This window comes from Cricetulus griseus (assembly GCF_003668045.3).
Source record: "Cricetulus griseus strain 17A/GY chromosome 1 unlocalized genomic scaffold, alternate assembly CriGri-PICRH-1.0 chr1_1, whole genome shotgun sequence".
Taxonomy (NCBI): Eukaryota; Metazoa; Chordata; class Mammalia; order Rodentia; family Cricetidae; genus Cricetulus; species Cricetulus griseus.
Genome location: NW_023276807.1, coordinates 94205866 through 94226615, shown reverse-complemented (window position 1 = coordinate 94226615; position 20750 = coordinate 94205866). Strand labels below are relative to the sequence as shown.

General features: G+C 37.9%; 1 protein-coding gene across 1 annotated transcript in view; it reads left to right on the top strand.

Annotated features, from left to right (window-relative positions):
• Vwc2 (von Willebrand factor C domain containing 2) overlaps nucleotides 1-3412 on the top strand; it is a 138567-nt gene extending 135155 nt beyond the window's left edge. The window contains exon 3 of the mRNA XM_027388123.2: nucleotides 3261-3412. Coding sequence (XP_027243924.1) covers nucleotides 3261-3412 — 152 coding nt within the window. The remainder of the gene's footprint in view (nucleotides 1-3260) is intronic.
• Nucleotides 3413-20750: the final 17338 nt, after the last annotated feature.

Sequence of the window (20750 nt, the reverse complement as noted above, 5' to 3'; positions counted from 1 at the left end):
TGGAGAATCCTGGGACTTCAGTGTCTTCCTATCCTCAATGTGGCTAGAGAATGAATGCCTAATACTGACTACTGAAGACCTTGCTCCTATCTTTTATACCTCTCTGGTGCTGGGATTAAAGGTGTGTGGTCCCAGGTGCTAAGATTATCTTTGTGTGAGCTGTTTCTCTTTGGACTGGATCAATCTTGGTTAGATGGGGAACCCTTGGACTCACAGAGACCAGTCTAACTCCTAATCCTGAGTCCTAGGATTAAAGGTGTTTACCAATACCTCCTAGCTTCTGGCTGCTGGGTTTGTATCACCACTTCCTGATCTCTATAGCTTGAGGCTGACTTTGCTTTTTGAATGCTCAGGCCAGCTTTGATAATTCATAAGTAATATGTTGCCACAAATCACTATGCCTGATAAAGAAAATAAGCATACCTACACTTGCAGACACAAATAATTATGAGTATTTCTCTGTCCTGCCAGCCAGCTCACAAATAATGGCACAAAGACATCTTATTAATTATGCGAGCCTGGACTATAGCTTGGGTTTGTTCTTAACTACCTCTTATAACTTAAATTAACCCATAATTTTATTAATCTATGTTCTACCACATGGCTTTCACCTCTGTCCCATTCTGTGTGCCTGACTAGCTTCTCTCCCTCTCTTCTTCCCAGAGTCCTCTATGCCTCTGGAATTCCCACCTAGCCTCTTCTTTGCTATTGGCCATTCAGCATTTTATTACACCAATTACAGCAATACATTTTCACACAGTGTACAAATGTCCCATAACAAACAACTTGGCTAATTTATACCACTGCTACTTGAAATATGAAAGCTGTAGAAAATTTCTATAATTGGAAACTGTTATTGAAATTTAAATTTTAAGCCAGGCGTTGGTGGCACAAGCCTTTAATCCCAGCACTCAGGAGTCAGAGGCAGGAGGATCTCTGTGAGTTTGAGGCCAGCCTGGTCTCCAGAGCGAGTGCCAGGATAGGCTTCAAAGCTACACAGAGAAACTGTGTCTCGGAAAAACTAAAAAAAAAAAAAAAAAAAAAAAAAAAATTTAAATTTTAGTAAGATTAATATAATTCACCAATCATTTTGTATCATTTTGATTCAAAATAATTTATAAACTATCAGAGTTGTAGTGTCTTAATAAATATCTGAAGCAAGAAAACATAGCAACATGGCATACAATTCCAATTAAAAGTTACCATTTAAAAATGATAATAATAAAATAATCCTCTACTCTAAAAGTTATTTTGCATGAAAAATGCCAATCTAATATATTCTTTAAGGGTCAGTATCTTAACCAATTTTTCATTAATATAACAATATACTCAATGTAGTATGAATAATAAAAACCCAGAAACAGATACAGAGGTTCAAGCTGAAGATCAGAAAAGTAAAGCAGCCAGCTACTAGCTCTTATCTCTACCTCAGACTGAAAGGGTGATCCTGTCTTCAAGAATCCTCAGACTCCAATCTCAGACTGCACTCTAGTCAGGCTAGGGTGATCCTATCCTCAGCGTGGTGGAGACTGAATGCTGCATGAGACCCTGAGCTCCTGGCTTATATACCTCTCTAGTGCTGGAATTAAAGGCATACACCACCACCATCCAGCCTCTGTGGCTAACTAGTGTGGCTGCTGGGATTAAAGGTTTATACCACCATTGCCTGGCCTCTATGGCTGTGGCTAGCTTAGCATTCTGATCTGCAGGCAAGCTTTATTAGACCATAAACTATATCACCATAACTCAAGGCAAGCTACTTTATTAAAAAGGAAGTTTATCCAGCTCCCACTCACAGAAGTTCATACTGGCTGCATGTCCCTGGTAAGCACCTCATGATGAAAAGCATTGCTGTCAGCAGTGTATACAAGGATGGACCAAATCACCAGATATGAAGCCAGAAATGCTGCTCAGGAGTACCAACAACAACAATCTTAATTCTGTTCATTCCTAAGTGATACGGGCATTTCCTGTTAAGTCTTACTGTTACCATATTGGAAACTATTTTTCAAATTCCCTTAGAAGACATAATCAAGCCATTTCCAATACAAAGCAGTCCACACTGATGCAGTGTATTTGAGATATACTTACTTATCTGTGGCTATAAGGACAAATATTCAGAATGCAGTAAGGGATCATTCTGGTTTAGTAAAGTGGCAGTTGTAAGTTCTCTTCCAAGATCCATGGAAACCAAGATCCCTAGGTTTCCAGTACTAGGCCCTCTTGTTGAGTGGGCCCTAAGTACAATAAGAGAGCTGTTGTTATCATCAATGTATGTGTGTCAGTAGTACCCTTAGGATTATGGTGTCACGCTAGTCATTGCTGTGGTTCACAATTAGCACAGCTGAATAGGACAGTCCGTTGCTTCCTGTCTTTGAAAGTTTGCATGGCACCTTCTGGTTTCCTATTGCCCTTGATTGTCCCCAAGAGGTGGAAAGTAGCTGCCTATTGCTGAAGAGAACTGACCTCAAAGTGTCTTCTCTGAGGCCCAAACAAGTAATCATGTATAACAGCATTAGTTTCAACTCACACTGGAAATATTTTTCCTGTTCATATTTCATGCCCTTGAATTTATACCTAAAATTAAGCACTGAAGGCACACCTTTGTGCTGATCAGCTTTTACTTGGTGTTACTAGCAAGGATTGCAGGCATTCTTGGTTCTTAAGGACTGTGGAAGACATACCCCTGTACAGTAACTGGGGGTGTTGTTCTAACTGTGGTCTCCAGATAAGCATTATCATCACCTAAGAACTTACTTATTTGGCCCCTAAACTTAAGGAACTCTGGTGTTAGGGCCTGAAGCCAGTAATTGAAAAGAAATCCTGTGATTTCTGATTGTGAAACCTGATGTTTTAATACAGGTAGGAAGTTGTGGGTTGACAGTTTTCTTGTTTGAGTTCTCTCTATTAAACCTGCCAAGAAGAGTGAGCCTGGTTCTGAAGCTACTGGTTGGCTGTGCTCTTTAAGTAATTATTTAACAACAGTAGTTAAATCTGATGATTACAGATGTGACTTCTACAAAGCCCCCACCAAATGGAGTAGTCTACGTGTGAAAGTAGTAATGCTTAAGTCCTAAAGTGTTAAGTAACATTGGTTCCAATTCAGAAAAAAAGTTGTTGTTCTTTGTGTTTCTAGTTCTGGCTTTTCTAACTGTGCTTCATAAGAGGGTAAATGAAACACACTATACTGCTATTTACCTAATATATACATTGTACATTTATACACTCAATAGTATGAAACATTTTTTTCTGCATTTCAGGCCCAAACTGCTTTGCAGAAACTGCTGTCATCCCAGCTGGTAGAGAAGTGAAGACCGATGAATGCACCATATGTCACTGTACTTATGAGGAGGGTACGTGGAGAATCGAACGGCAAGCCATGTGCACAAGACATGAATGCAGGCAAATGTAGACTTCACAATACAAAAACTCTCATGTTTTTCTAGAATATTTTACTAATGTGACATTCTAGATGACTCTGAGAAACATCAATCACAAAGAGAAGACTTTGGATAAGGACTCAAGGAGAATGGTTGGTACTTTTCCTTTTCTTGGTAACAATTACAGCAAGAGACAGAAATGGATGTATTTCAAAACATCAATAAGAACTTTGGACATAAACTCCCTCTCTAAATAAATGTGCTATTTTCACAGTAAGTACACTAAAGTTCACTATTATATATTAAATGTGTTTCTATAATCCCTCTATTAGAGTCTTATATATTAAAAAATGCTGTTGTCAACCGTCCTCACTGTGTTAGCCTTCATTCCATCACAGGGGGTGCTGGTGGTACCTGGAATCTTTTACACCTGCACATGGAATACTGCACCCTATTAAGGGACTCAGACAATATTGACTGCTTTATATCAAAACCCTGTTCAAATGCTATTAAACTAATGCTATGTATTTAAAGCTTGCCCTTAGGACACAATCTAATTCACATAAATAGGCTTCTATATTTTAGTAACCCATTTCTTTTATCAGTTTATCAGTCATTTGAGAAATGTAGATATACAAATTGCTAGCATATACTGTTTTAGTTCTCATAGTAGTCCATAAATAAACACTTATCTGCATTTCATTTTCATTCACCTTACCTATTTTTCTAAGGAAGACTTGAATTCATTCCCTGAGGAAAACAAGGCTGGGACATCTATGTTAGTGCCCATGGAGCTGGAGTTGTTATGAAGCACTGTGCATGTGCATGGGGCAGCTGTCTTTGGATTCTCTGGAGAATAGTTAAGGAAATTCAAATCCCTGTACAAGCTTGATCCTGGAATAGAAAACATGCTATGGACATCTCAGGTCTCAGCTCAGTGTACTCATACTGCTAGTTGAGGTAGATGTCGGTCCACAATAACAGACATAGTGAAATGATAAATCTGTCTAGCATCAAGAATAGTGTAGACAAAAGTAGAATTCTTTGTCCAAATATGTTTAAATAAGTAAAAATGAAGGCTACAGTCATATATAAGTCAAATTATCTTCATTTGAGCATGGACTAATAAAAGCTGCTGCCAAGTGTTGCTGATTGGGCCACAGTGACTGTAGAAGAGTTCCCTTTTTATGAACTACAACACTAGTGAGAGAGGCAGGCTTGGTCTTAATATGTGTGAACTAAAGTAACTATTTGCAACCTTTACAACATACATTTCCCTACAGTTTTTTTTTCTAAATTTTAGAATTATGTACCTATTACACAAAAAAATCTTGTGGAGTCAAAAAGGAAATGAGGGTTGGTTTGTTTCCTTCATGTGCTTTTTTTTAATGGGACTAAGAAATTACACTATATTATAAACCCAATTGGGATAGAAAATGAATGAAGATTTCTAGAAAGACTTACTAAAAAGAGCACAGTGTAAATACCCATACCCTGTCAATCTATAATAACTTCAGTAACTTATTGTTGAATGACAGTCAATGACAATTGATGCATTTTTCATATATTGAAAATTTCAATCATTATAATAAGTATAAAAAATTACCAGGGCATTTGCATATGCTTATATTTTTATCTTACTTTGAAGGATATCTTGGGTCAGGTGGACTAGCATGTACATCAATTTCATGAAAATACTCAGGGGTATTTTAGCTAGTTACTCTCAGGTACCTGTTTTCAGATTTCCAAAACTTAGATCTTAGGATGAAAGACTGTTAGGCATCATCTATCCCTCCATTACGCAATGGTAGAGTTTCTTGAGAAAAGGGTCATATAAGGTTAGTATCTTGCCAACAAATGACCCTGTCCTCTTGAAATAGACAGGCTATTGAACTAGATATAACTACATACAATTTGCCTCTTCTTTCCACATGAGACATTGTGAATTATGGCTTCAGGGTATGGGGCTCATTCTTCTTATTTCCCTTGGCAATAGGATTCCTACAGAAGGGAAAATAGCCTCTCAAATTATTGCAGTAGAAAAAACCATAAATGGTATGAGGATGTCCTCAAATCTCATTCTTCTGCAGAGAAAGTGAGTACAATGTTGTCTGGGTAAACCATTGGGCCCCACTGTCTCAGGCACACTTCTGGGAGCTGGAGCTCAGTGACTGTGATTGCATTAGAACAACACATCAAACATAAGATAAACATGGAAGAATCTCAGTTATCTGCACTGTAGATCCTAAGTAATGAAATTGGTATTACTGTTTTTGTTTTTTTTAAACTGGAAACTGCTACTCTTGCCAAACATTTAGTTTCAGGTCTACACAACTGTTTCAGATAAATACTTTTTTTTTCTTCCCTGTGTACACAAAACTCTGCTGAAGTTTTCAACAGTGCAACAAAAGCTGGATAACTTTAACTTCATAATAACTCGGGGATAGATGAATTCAAGTTATTTGATTGCACAAGTCTCACAATTCAAATACACTTACTTTTTAAATGCCACAATTCTCTAAAATTCTAATGGTCTTGCCCTATATAGATGTCATGATTATGGGGGATTTATCAAGTTTAAAAGGCAGTTGTGCTTACAAATCAATTATGTGAAGTTATTACCAAATTCCAACCTATGTTTAGGTATGAAAATATGAGCTATTCATGTGAACAACAGAGTAGCTGCAGAAATAACACAATATGACTTTTAAGACGTTTACAAAGATAGGTTGTTTCCCTTTTGGGTTCATCTGATGTTTTAGCTTTCCAAATAGGGATCTTGTTTTCATTTGGTTATTTTGAGGATCCTAATTTTACAGAACAGCCAACCCCCTCAGAATAGTTGTCTTTAAAATCAGCTTGGGGCTATGAGAGGACACAGTCCTCTGTTAGCAATGGATACTGGACACCCCTTCTCTAAACTGTTCTAAGATGCACAGTTCTTTTTTAGTACCGAATGGCCTCAGATTGGGGTCCAAGGGGACACTTAGATGGACTGTTGAGAGTAAAGAATTTATTCCAGAAGTTACTAATGATGTGGACAGGCAGACAGTTGGGAACAGCATGAAAGGGCCTCTGAGAGAGTTCAGTACCAGCGCCAGACAGACAACATGGCAGGGGTTCTGGAAAGAGGAAATCAGAATCCCAGCAGCAGCAGCGAGGGCCTCACAATTTTCTGGAGTGGGTGGTGCACAGAAGAGCACAAGTCTCCAGCCAGGCTCTGATTCCTCTGCTTGAGGCTGGAGGCCAGGATGGATGGGAAACCGGATCTGTGGCCACCAATACCACCCATTTGATGGAAACTCAGTCCCCAAGTGACATATTCTGGAACGTGAAGTCTCTTAGCTAGAAATGGAGAGACAGTGTCTAGGCTGGGGACCTGAAGGAGTCTGTGAAAGAGGAAGTCTGGTGTATGCACTGTATTCTAGGCAGCAGCTGATTCTAACATTGCATTCCTACAAGTATTTTGGGGCAGCAGTCACTTTTCAATGGCCAGCTCAAGTGTCATGACTTCCGAGGAGAGTTCTGTAGTAATTAAGGGAATTGGATTGCCATTCTAAGTCTCTGTCACAGCACTAACGTGGTGTCATTTTAGCACACACTTTAAAATTGTATCCTAAACTGAGAATGTAGGTGGCTAAGTGGAAGTGTGCTTGTGTAGCATGCACAAGGACCTCAGTTTTGTTTTCAGCAACACTGAAAAGATAATTATATCAATTAACAGCTTGGATGTACCCCAACGATAAAGGAACTGCCTCACGTGCAGGAAACTCCCGTTCAAACTACTGTAGTATTCAAAAAGAAGTTTGTATCACAGCTAACAGTTAATCGTATGTGCTTTCCCCTCTTATTTCTAAGTACACTGGATTTACACTTCCTCAAGCATCACCTACTAAATGTTCAGTTCAGTTTACTGAATCACATGCAGCCCATTCCTCCACTGTCTTTTGCCTTCCCTGATGTATGCTTTTTTCAGACTTTAAGACATTTCATGCACCCAGGATGCAGACAACAACCTCCCCCAGATCAAATCCGTCACCGCTGCAATGGTTGAGGATAGGTGTGACAATCAATGGCAAGTTCTGATAAACTCAGGACAAATTGCTTTGACATAAAAGTTCTAACATTTAAGAAACCTTCTAATGAAAACATAATGATACTTATAATAAAAATGTTTACAGCTTTGGTATTTCCTTGTTTATGACATTTTTAAATTAAAAATCATATCCTAAACTTTATTTTAGGATTCTGAGTATTTCTGCATGTCTCCATGTTTCTGTGTAAGATGATGGAGCAGTGCAGTAGGCTTCTGTGGACCTGATACTAAATCAGTGAACACCATTGTACACATAGAAACGCAGTAGCTCCAAGTCTGCTGGAAAAGTGATTAAAAGTAATGGCTGTTGATGTTTCACCTTGGTGCCAAACTTCACTTTCACTTGTAAAACATTTACTTGTTTTGCTTTACCACAAAAAAGTAGAAAAAACTAATTTTAAATGCCTACGTGTGAGTTGAATAAAAATTCCATCAACTTCTAAGTGATACTGACAATTAGAGTGAGAATATTCACTCGGAGATTCAGTGACATGAAAACTTAAATGAAGATGTGCTCTTAGTGTTGGGCCTATTGGCAGTTTATGATGCATGAAATGCATGCCTGTGATTCACTAACAAGGACATAAAACTCATAATACAGACACCATGATATCAAATACAATCAATTAATATACCTGAAGTCATTTATTAAATTATTGCTGCAGCCTGTTAACTAAAGATAATTCTAAGTATCTCCCACTTTAGTTAGAATTCAATTTTCAGGAAGTAAAACATTTCCCAGTTTGATTTAATATTTAAACATTTTATTTGCTCACTAACATTTACTAATTTTCTTCAATTTCTGAAATTTACACTTCAATTTTTTCTAGAGACATTTATGAAAAATGTTTGTTTGCCTATTTTCTTTATTGTATTACATTCTAAACTAAATGCCATCTTATTTTTATTTCATTTGCCTGTAATTATTAATTATTTAAACTTACAATACCACAAAAGTGGCTAGCAGTGTCCCCACACAGGACCTTGAGAAAGTCAAGAAAATACCTAAAGATTCAACTTAGTGACTGAGTGGGCAGAATTCAAGTTTGCTTTATACCAGAACCTGTGACACAAAGTCTTGTCATTCAAGTTTAGACAAATGACCTCTAGAAATGAGACACAGTACCCGAAGTGCTCTTTCTTTTGCCTATTCCCAAGAAGCACAGGGAATAAACAGCACCATGCTCTCCTAATTCAACTACACAGTCCTGACTCTTGTCAGTTATGAGTTGCTCCTCACAAAGGTGTCAATGACCTCTCTTTTCTATTTGCCACATATTTTAATTTCTAATCAAACCGTGTCTTAATGTCTTGTTAAAATGGGCTTTCAAACATTAGTAGATTTTAATGATTTTGTTAATAACCTTTGTGCTGAGTTTATAAAATATGGCCAAATATGATAACCATGTCTGTGATGGTAACTTATTTTTCCTGCTGTGGCAAGTGACAGGACACAAACAATGTAAAGGATGAAAGATCTGCTTTAGCTTACGGTTTTGATTGTTTTCTCTCATGATTGCTTTGCTCCATTTGGCTCAGCAGTACATCATGGTGGTCGAAGATGGTTGGGAAGGCTGTCATCTCCTGGCAGCAAAAAGCCAAAAAGAAAAAAAAAAAAAGAAGGAAGTGACTAGAAATGAAGTGTAATGGCCACACTCATGTCACCAGGAACCTACATCTTTCTTCAAACCTCTCAAAGTTTCCATCTGCTTCCAAAATTCTTATGAAGCATTCAACACATGAGCTATTGTCACGAAGTCATCAACAGGTGAACCTTTGAGGGGCATTTCATATTCAGATCTTAATAAGCCAGTAATGGCATTTCAGAGCTAATGAAGAAAACTACACTCATGTGCCAATCTGAGGCAAATACTACATTTTCAAACTTTACATTCTAGATCTGCTATTTGCAAATCTGCTGTGAGAAAATATCACACTGCAGGTACACTGTTCAAGTTTCAGTGATACCACTGAAGTCAAATCTATTTGGTTCCAAAGCCCAGAAAACCCACTTTCCCCATAAGGAATGGTCAAGGAAGGATGGGATAGTGCAACCTCCATCCACCTTTCCCTCTAGGGGAGCAGCTGCTAGCCTTAGTCAATTTTTCATTTCATTCACATGCAATAAGTGCATTTTGTGTTCTGAATCCAGTTCAGGCCAGGGTGAGTAAGCAGGGCATAATATTTGGTTCCATTGACTGCTTACTCTAGCATACTACCGAAGGTCTTAAGTCAATGAAATAAGTGATCACACCATATGTCATTGTTAACTTTACATTCAGGTCAGTATCTTACATCAGCATCAATACTGTTTAAAAACAATGTTTTAGCTACCTTTTTATACATAGTAGGTAGTGGTAAAATCAGGAAGTTAATATTATATAGTAGTAATGGCTTATGAAAATTAAGTGCCTATTTAATACGTCTTGCTTACTTTGTTTTTATTCAATCCTATTAAACTTTAAGATAAACTCACTGCAAAAGCAGCCTGTCTATGTTACACATTGACAGGTTTGTGATCATAAGTCTTTTGGTCATCAAACAAAACAAAAAAATAAATTCTTCCCATTCAAAATAATGGCAATGATTGTGGATGTAACTTGACTGGGATAAACCCTCCAGTACCAGGGTCCATGTCCATCAGCCATGCCCACACATCTTTTCTATTTCTGGTCCAGATCTGCAATCCTACTTTAAAACAAATATGACTTCAATAAATGGTTGATAGAAAAATACTATTTTTATGTATCTTTTTGTAGGCTATATGTTAATTACAGCCAACTGATACATTGACAATTCACACATATGTGTATATAACCCTGAAATCAGAAATAGAGATGGATTTCTATTTAAGCCAAGACTAAATGTTTTTAAAATATAGAGTGGGATTTTTTTTGTACACTAAAGAATACAAATACAATTCAAAGGACTAATCACATTACAAAAAGGAAAAGCAAAACAAGTGGTTACTTTGGAAAATGGAGATGTTAAAATTTAGAGCAGTACAGATGATAAGAGGTATGTTAAAAAAAACCTTTAAACTACTGACAAGAATCATTTGTGAAATTCAAAAATATTAATACATAATGAGCCCCTTTGGGAAACAAACAAAAGCCTGTTTGCAGGATGGGGTCAGGACTCAGCAAACAGACTAGACTTAGAAGACATCACAAGATTTTTATCATCTTTGGCCTTGGTCTTACTGCACATTTACAGAATTGGTACCTCTAGAAACAAGGCTGGGTTACTGGGTTACTGGGTTACACTGCTATTGTGTTTAGACCGTGAAGATTCTTCATAGTATTTGTTGTCTCCCTGACTGGGTGTCTGAGTCTAGTCTATCACTCAACTTACCAAGGCACATTACCTACCTCTTTGTAACTCAATGTTCATCTGCAAAATAGGATGAGAGCACCAGCTCCTGAGAGGATTAAATGAGTGTTTCTAACATAGAATGAGATGGATGGAATTTATTAAGCACAAGTTATACATTAAGTATTCATTAGCTATATAAGTACAAAATATGAAGAAACTGAGATTTAAAAGTTTTAGAGATTCTAATTCAGTAAAAGTGAGTATGATTTACATAATATCCTTTTATTATCCATTCATGTGTTATGTCTGCCTGGAAAATGTTTTTGTATTATCATAACTTTACGTGGAGCTAAATTTATACCATCAGGCCTACTTTGTATATGTTGTTGGATGAGTACATATGTTATAAACTGATTTACAAAATAAAATATTTATTAACCTGCATTTTGCACTTCCAGGTAGAGTCACTTTTAAAATATTTCTCAGTCTGTTAAAACACTTTAAGAGAGATCAATAAAAAGTACTATTAAAATACCCCAAATGCCTCAAATATCATTAATGTACATAAAATATTTAAATATACTACTCAATATTGCCTCAAATATATATCACACTTTTACTTAGTATTTGAATACATTATTGACAAGAATTTATCAGTGAAGGATAGCTACAATATAAACATGTCTGATGATACTGATTATGATGAAATGTGTTTACTTTGTCATTTCTAAAAGTAAATGTGGTGAGCATTAAACCATATATCCAGAGCATTAAACCATATATCCACTAACAATAAGTAGAACTCTAAACATCACATGATTTTATTTAATCATATTTCTGCTATGGCTTTTTCACAACATGCATTGAACGCTTTTCAAACATAAATGAGAAGAGCATGGTGTAATAGTGAGTGCCTGTAATCCCAGTACTCAGAAGTTGAAATGAGGAGGATCAGGAGTTCAAGGCCAATCTTGGCGACATAGAGAGTTTGAGGCCAGTCTGAACTACATGAGACTTGATGTCAAAAACATATAAATACTATTCTTTTCAAAATGAAGTACTTCACATACCTTGGAAGATTAAGTAATTTAGAGCAATCATCCTGCAGAGGACAACTAGAAAATCTATACAGAATCAACATTTCTTCAAGTAACTGGAAAATTCAAAACATAGGGAAAAAGTTATGAGACTAAGAGACCAGAATACGAAGCCAGAGATTCTCTGCATTTTTGTCCTAAGTATGCTTCATGCTTCCAGTTATATGCCAAGAGGCTGAAGAACACATTTTGGTAGTTCAGGGTATAAAAGTTTCAAAGTGTGATCAAGGTACAGAAAAGATGAGTCTTCAATGATCTCCCAATATTTCAGTCTGTGGCCCCATGAACTGCATGGGGTACAGGTGAGCTGAAGCTCAAGCAGGCCTGCCATGAATCACTGGGTTACCAATGGAAATATCATTGCAGAATATGTGGGTCACAGTGGCCCCAAGGTTGTTGGGGCCTTGGACATTTTAAGGAGCTAAGATTGTCTTTGATCTGAACTTGACTTCATATATTTTTGAAGCGCAACATCTCACATGTTATCAAACCTAAAAGGGTATACAGAGTTATGAGTCAATCTGCACAAAGGGGCAGAAATAGAGAGCAATGGGAAGAGAGCCAAGGGATCTCCTTAAGATATTCAGACCTGAAATACAAAATAAATGTGTTGTACTCAAAGGCTATAGGACAATACTGGAAATTTCAGCAATAGATTAGAAACATGAACCACGTAGCAAAATTTAAAATAATATAGTCAGAACTTTGAAAGAATACTGAAATTAATGATTCCATTGAAAGGGTTTGACAGCATATTATTCAGAGTTTAACAGCATGGTGAATCTGAAAACAAGTCAAAGGCAAATCAGCCCAGGCAATGTTTGAATGTCATGCATGCAGTGGATACAGGAAGCAGAAAAGCAGGGGCAGAAGCAGACTGATGCCTGACAGTTTTTTAAAGTAGATAACAGGTTACCCAGCTATCAGTCCAGAGTCATGAGCTCCCAGTAGTCAGCTGTCTCTGTGGGTTTCCCCATCATGGTTTTGACCCCTTTGCTCATTGATCCCCCTTCTCTTTGACTGGATTCCCGGAGCTTGGCTCAGTGCCTAGCTATGGATCTCTGAATCTGTTTCAGTCAGTTACTGAACGAAGGTTCTATGATGACAATTAAGGTAGTCACCAATTTGTTTATAAGGGAATGGCAGCTAAGGTTCCCTCTCCACTATTGCTAGGAGTTTTAGCTGGGGTCATCCTTGTGGATTCATGGGAATTTTCCCTAGTGCCAGGCATAGGAACGAATGTGGGTGACAGTTGTGTGGCTTGTGAAGTTAATGGAGCCACTGGCAGTGGGAACAGGATTTATCCCTAGTGCATGAACTGGGTTTTGTGGTCCACTCCCTATGGAGGGACACCTTGCTCAGCCTAGATGAGGAGGGGAGCTTGATCCTTCCACAAGGAGAGTGATGGGACAGATTTTGTTGACTCCACAGAGGAGGCCTCACCCTCTCTGAGGAGATAGGGGTGGGGAGGGGGGAAGGTAGGAGAGTGGCAGGAGGGGAGGGATGAGGAAGTGGAATTGGTATGTAAAATAAAAAGATTGTTTTAATAAAAATAAATAGAAGACAGACAATAATCTATTGAAGAACTCCCAAGCAGCAGCCTTGCAATGAACCAGAAAAAATACGTTGAAAATGCTAAACATTTCCAGAAGAAACATTTGCAAAAATAAAATAATGATGTCAGCAGTTTATATCAAAAGAAACCATGGAATTCTGGAGACAGCCAAGAAATTTGAGCACATTAAAGGAAAAATCAGTTGATGTAGAACTGCACATCCAGACAGAGCTGGTGTCTGACAGCTAAGTGTGGCTTAAAATTAATATTTATTGGTAAGAAAGTAATAGTAGTCATTTCCATTTATCTCGTCCATATGACTAGTCTTTTCATGTATGGTGACAACTTGTACTTTGAAGAAAATTTTTTTCTTACTTACTTTACATATGCAGTGTTTTACATACATATTTGTCTGTGTATCATGTTGTAACTGATGCTCCCAGATGTCAGAGGAGGGCACCAGATGCCCAGAGTCCGGAGTTACAGATGGCTGTGAGCTACCTGGTGGGTGCTGGGAATTGAACTCAGGTCCTGCAAGAGCAATAAGTATTGAGCAATAACCACTGGGCAATATTTCTAGCCTCAATTATTTTCCTTCAAAATTTTCCCTACTTATTTGTGGTGCAGGATACATGTGTGGAGGTGAGAGGTCAGCTTGTAGAAATCAGGTCTTGTTGTTCTATCATGTTGTTTCCCCAGGATTGAACTTGAATCAATAGACTTGGCAATAGGCACCTTCACCCACTAAGCCATCTTGCCAGGTGTACTTTCATTTAAAAAAATACTAGGACTACATTTATTACTTTTTAAGAATTTATTACTTCTACTATCACTGCAAATCTTTTTTTCTGAAAAAAATTTGGTATTATATTTAGTAAATTTCTACTGGTGTTGGTCTTTCTGTTTTCATTTGAAACATCTTTATAACAATTTCTTCTTTAAAAATGAGAATATCAAATGATAAAGAATAAACTGCCATTGAATATTTATTATAAAAGTGTGTGCTATATAGGATAGTTTCACATGTAACTGATGCAACAATTAGGAGAAAAAATAATCATAATATATAAAGTTGTGAGATACATGAATCTGACTTAATGGACATGTTGTCTTCATGAAAAATCATAGGCTGCTAATGCTTCATGAGCACATGTGAAAAATTTACAGGCAAATGAATTTACACTGAGTCACAAGAAAGGCTCATTACAAAGAACTGACAGCACACAGATAAAAACCTCAATGTCAGTCTGACTAACTCAACAAGAGCAAAACAAAATTCAGCATATGTTGAAAATTAAGACATGATTATCTCATAAGAAGGTGTCACAGGTATAAATCTTCTTTACCTCGTCAACAACAAAAGGAAGAGAAGCTATAATAACTGAGGAGTGCATTAGAGTCTACAGATAGCAAGAATAGGGGAGCAGTACATGATGGGAGAGGTCTGCTTCTTCTTATACCTTCCTTGATTCTTACAATTTCTTGACTTGGCACAACAAAAAGAGGTGGAAAGATTGTACCTGTGTTAAGACTTGGGACCTGAAGGAAACTATAGTTCCTGGGTTTCACTTGTGCCATCAAGCTCAGGGATTTAAAAAAAAGAATCAAAGGACAGGAAAATGATGATCCAATGGCAGGAGAAAGGAAGCAGCTTTGTGATACTCTACATAGTGTACCAATGACCCCACACATATAGAACGCCAAACAAGCCATGGGCTAGTCCAACATAATGTCAAGGTTGAAGGTGAGACTGCAAAGAGTCAATACTGAAGATGACAGAGCTTCTAAGAAATAACTAGAGGGTAAGTGTGGATGAGAACTATCTGACAGGACAGTTGATGTTGATGAAATTAACATCAGAACAGTTTGTTCTAGAAGCACATAGTAAGCATATCAGGGGTTTACCAAGGCAGTATCCAGGGTATTCAGACATGCTTAACACTGTTTTTCTTAACATTTTGTGGAATTATACAGGATTTAAATGAAAGCCTCTTTTAATATACTAAGGAACTCTAGAACACCCATGAATCTGAGTGACCACATATTCCTCAGTTATTAATGACACACCAAGGAAAAAAGCCTAGATAACAACACTGTCAGAGTCTATGATGGAGAGGATGTGGAGAAAGGGAACACTCCTCCATTGCTGGTGGGAGTGCAAACTTGTGCAGTCACTTTGGAAATCAGTATGGGGGTTTCTTAGGAAAATGGGAATCAGTCTACCTCAAGATCCAGCAATTCCACTCTTGGGCATATAACCGAAGGATGCATATTTATACAACAAGGACATATGTTCAACTATGTTCATACCAGCATTGTTTGTACAATTTGTTTTTATGAACTCTTCAAATAAAAGGCTCTTTTGGTATCTTAAAAAATGTTATCCTTCCGATTTTCATCTTCTGTTTTAACTGTGAAGGCTTTAATTTTATTTGTTGTAAACTATAGCTTTAAATATGCTTTCATTCATTATTTTTAAGTTTTAATTCCCCTTACATTGTAGTTTTGTAATTTTCTTTATTAATATATTTAAAAATAAAAAACAACACTGTCTGGAGACTTTTCATTTTTTAATATAAGGGACTAACACTGTAGCCCATGCTAGCCTAGAATTACTTAATCTAGGCTGGTCTCAAACACATTATCCTTCTGCCTCAGCCTCCCATGTATAGGCTTTCAGATAAACAAGCTGCTTTATTTCATAGAGATAAGAACTGTGAAACAGACTTGTCAACTTGACAGATTTCTGTTTAACCATAAAGACACTCATCTGTGTATGTCCATGAGGGTGTTCCCAGAAGGACTTAAGATCCATTCTAAATGTGAATGGCATTGTCTCATGAGCTGAAGTCCCTTGATGAGTGAAATAAAACCAAACACCAGCATTCATCCCTCTCCTTTCTGACAGCAGATGCAATATGATCAGCAACTCAAACTGCTGTCATTAAGACTTCCTCATTTTGATGGACTGTACCCTCCAACTGTTGCCCAAAATACACCCCTTCCTTAAGTTGCTTTGCTAGCTACTGTGTCACAGAAATGAAAAAGGGGAACTAATATAGGAAACTGGTACCAAGAAATGGGGCTACTGTGCTAAAACCATGGAGTTTTGGTTTGTGAGAATGAATGGGGAAGTATTTGAAGCTATATACAAGAGATGCCCTCAAATGAAGAGCTGGAATCCCCACTCATAAGATTTCAGAGGGGAACAAAGATTCTATTGGGACCTTGACTAGAAGCCATTCATGTTATAGTCTGCCAAAGAATCTGGTTTTATCCTGCCCATGTCCTAAAACCTGAATGAAGCAGAGTCAAAACGTAATGGGCTTAGATGAGTAAGGTGGTGCAGCCAGTTAAAGCACTTACCATCAAATATCTGACTTTAAGACCTAAGACTCATATGGTAAGTGGAAAGAACTGATTTCCATAAGTTGTCCTCTGGCCAATTCACATATGCCAGAGCATGTATGTTCTTTCATATACATATAGAACAAATAATAACAAAAGTTAAAAGCATATAAGGGACTAATTTCTTTGGCAGAGGAAATTTTAGGACAATATAGCACTCAAGCTGTGGCATGGCTACTGCTTCCAATTGTTATTCAGATCTAAATTAGACAGAACAGTAAGATTAAAACATGTGCACAGATCCAGAACTAGTTAAAGTGCTGAGAATAACTGAGTGCTCACCCATGAAAGGACACCTCCATCACTCTCTCCAAGGCTTAGCAAACCTTGCATATGAGAGCACAGAAAGAATATAATAGCTGAAAGATGAGGATGAATACTGTGAAACACACTTCTGGACATGGCAGTCATTGCACTCATGAATTCACAGCGGCTGTGGTTATCTACATACAACTCTGCAAGATTTGGTCTGTCTACATCCCATCATGGATTGGGATGGTCATTTTCTTCATTGATATAGCCACTGGAATGTTTCCTGTGTTCCAATAAATAATACTCTTCATTTAAGAAATACTAATTAAACTTAGTGGTATGGAAATAGGAGGTTTACTTGATGTAAAGAAGAAGGGATGCAGTAGAAGTATGAAGAGAAAAAAGAGAGGGTAATGTAACCTGCATGTTATCAAAATGCATTATATACAAATGTAAAATTATCAAAGAATAAAATATTTTAAGTATGTGCATCCTGGATAGGAAAGGAACATGAGTAAGTTTAAGTTTTAGACAAGGTGGAAAGAAAGCTTCTTTAATTATTAAGTATACTCACACTACTAAAGAGAAACACTCATCACTAGAAAGACTTTGAAAAAGATTCCATGAAGGCAAGACTTCCCATCCCATATTCCCCCCCACACAACAAAGATTACCAGTTCAGAAAACTCAAATTCATTTGAAAAGGGGGAGTCTGCACTGAGAAGGCCACTAGACATTCCTTGCTCCACAGTGGCCACTGGTGGAAGTGTTTCCCTAGAGTCAGCCTTAAAAGGACACTGAGCCTGCTACAAATGTGGGCCAAGAGGGCTAGGCTACACCTCAATTTGGCTGCCTAATATGGCAGCATCATCCATATGTAACCATTTTTTTAGGTATCAAAGATGCAAAAGAACGGGGTGAGTCAATGAAGAATGGATAGAGAAAATGTGGTACAATTACACAATGGAGTACTACTCAGCAGAATAAAAAACAATGGAATCTTGAAATTTGCAGGAAAATGGATGGAACTAGAAGAAACCATTCTGAGCGAGGTAACCCAATCACAAAAAGACAAACATGGTATGTACTCATTCATATGGGGATTTTAGACATAGATTAAATGAATACCAGCCTACAATCTACACCTCCAGAGAGACTAGTAAACAAGGAGGACCCTAAGAGAGACATACATGGTCCCCTGGAGAAAGGGGAAAGGGACAAGATCTCCTGAGCAAATTGAGAGCAAGGGAAGTGGGGAGAGGGATCTATGAGAATGAAAAGGGGAGAAGAGGAGGGGTGAGGAGGACATGAAGGAGCAGGAAGGTTGAGTCAGGGGTGAAATAGAAGAAAACAAAAAAGGAGATACCATAATTGAGGGAGACATTTTAGGTTTACAGAGAAATAAGGCACTAGGGAAAGGTCTGGAGATCTACAAAGATGAAACCAACTAACAATCTAAGCAACAGAGGAGAAGCTACCTTAAATGCCCTCCCCTGATAATAAGATTGATGAATGTCTTATATGCTATCCTATAACCTTCATCCAGCAACTGGTGGAAGTAGCAGACACCCACAACTAATCACTGAACTGAACTGGAATCCAGTTGCAGAGAAGAACGAGTAATGGGCAAAGGGGTCCAGACCAAGCTGGTGAAAACCACAGAAACAGCTGACCTGAACATCGGGGAGCTCTTGGTCCCCAGACTGATAGTTGGGACACCAGCATGGGACGGATCCAGACCCCAGGAATGTGGGTTTCAGTGAGGAGACCTTGGCAATCTATAGGACCTCCTGAAATAGTTCAGTACTTATCCCTAGCATAGGTGTGGACTATGGGAGCCCAATCCACATAGAGGGATACTCCCTGAGCCAAGCCACATGGGGGTGGGCCTAGGCCCTATCCCAAAGGATATGATAGACTCTGATGATCCCCTATGGAAGGCCTCACCCTCCCTGGGGAGCAGAAAGGATATGTGATAGGTAGGGTATTAGTTGGGGGAAGGGGTGGTAGGGGAGTAGGGGAGGGAGTGGGAACTGGGATTGACATGTAGAACAATCTTGTTTCTAATTCAAATAAAAATAAATAAATAAACAAAAAAGGGGAGTGAGTCTTGCATCAGCATTTAAGAAAGCTGCAGAGGCCGACAATGCATGGTAGACTTAATTAAAGGAAGTCCTGGGAGGGTACTGCATGAACCTGAAAAAGTAAAGTCTAAGTTTGCAATGGAGACTATAGCATACTGGAGATGCCAGGACTGTGCGGTATCTCCCAAGACTAGCTGTAGGTGGAGAGTAGAATTGGCCTAAAAAAGAGAATAAGTGTACTATAATTGTCAGAGGCAGGGCTGCCTGAGACAAGGAAGCCCAGATGATAAGCTTCAGATGGCAAATTGAGAGCTAGGGGTTTGGTGTCTTCCCTGTTGGTTTTGGCCTCGCTTTGGTCTGGCCTTTCCTTGATACTGCTCCATTGCTCCATTTTGAAATAAAAATATTTGATATGTGCCACTGTATGTTGGAAGTATGCAACTTGACTTGTGATTTCATGCAGTTCATAGCTAAGAGACTTTCCTAAGTCTCAAAAGATACTACAGACTTCTGAAAAAGTGTGTGAACCATTAAAGACAGTGGGGCGTTTTAGAGATGGACTTAATGCATTTTGAATTATGTGATAATAATGACTGCAGTGGCTAAAGATAAAATGTTACCATTTAAAGTGTGAGTTGTGTATCAAGCTGGCAAGAGGTGGAGTTGTGGTGATTAATATTCATTGTCCATTAGATTGGATTTACAATCACCATGGAATGCTTCTGAGTTTTCTTTGAGGGTGTTTCAAGAAAGGTTTACATGGGGAGGAAAAGACTCATCTCATGGGGGTCCTACCTGAATTAAAAGGAGAAAATGAGCTATTCACCATAATTCTATCCCTCTTTGCTTCCTGGCTGCAGAAGCAAATGTAACCCTGCTGCCTCATACTTCTGACACCATATTTCTCCTACCAGGATAAATGCATCCTCAAACAGTGAACCTAAATAGAGCCTTTCTTAAGTTCCTTTTATCAAAATCAAGTGTTCTGTCAGAGCATTAACAAAATAACTAAAACAGGATGTTAAAAACAAAATATTCTGTTCAAAGTCCCTTTGATCTTAGACAATGATCCAGATTCACAGCCTACTGTGAACATTATATATTGTCTGTTGAACACAAGTATTTATTCCATGATATATGAAAATGTAGTAGCTGCATTCAATGTAGATTCTTTTTGCCAGGATGTGAAAGGGCTATTGAAATGACCTAATTAACCACATCCTCAAGTTTTGGAACAGTTTCAACATTCTACATGCTATTCTAAACATGTCTGCAGCATGGGGAGAAGCCAAAGCAAAGTCAGGAAGTAATTATGCCCAAGGTTTCAAGAAAATTTTTTGCAGAAACTGACAGAGGAATCCACTGCTATCAAAAGGGGACAGATGGTAGAAGAAATGGACACCAATTATAGAAGATTCACAAGAACTGAGTTATGATAAGAGACTTTAACAAAATTCCCTTCAGGCAAAACATGCCATCTTCCTGAAGACTAGTACCTTCACATGTGTTGACATACTATTTATATTTTACTAAAGCTTGCTTGAGGGTTCAGAATGCAAAGAT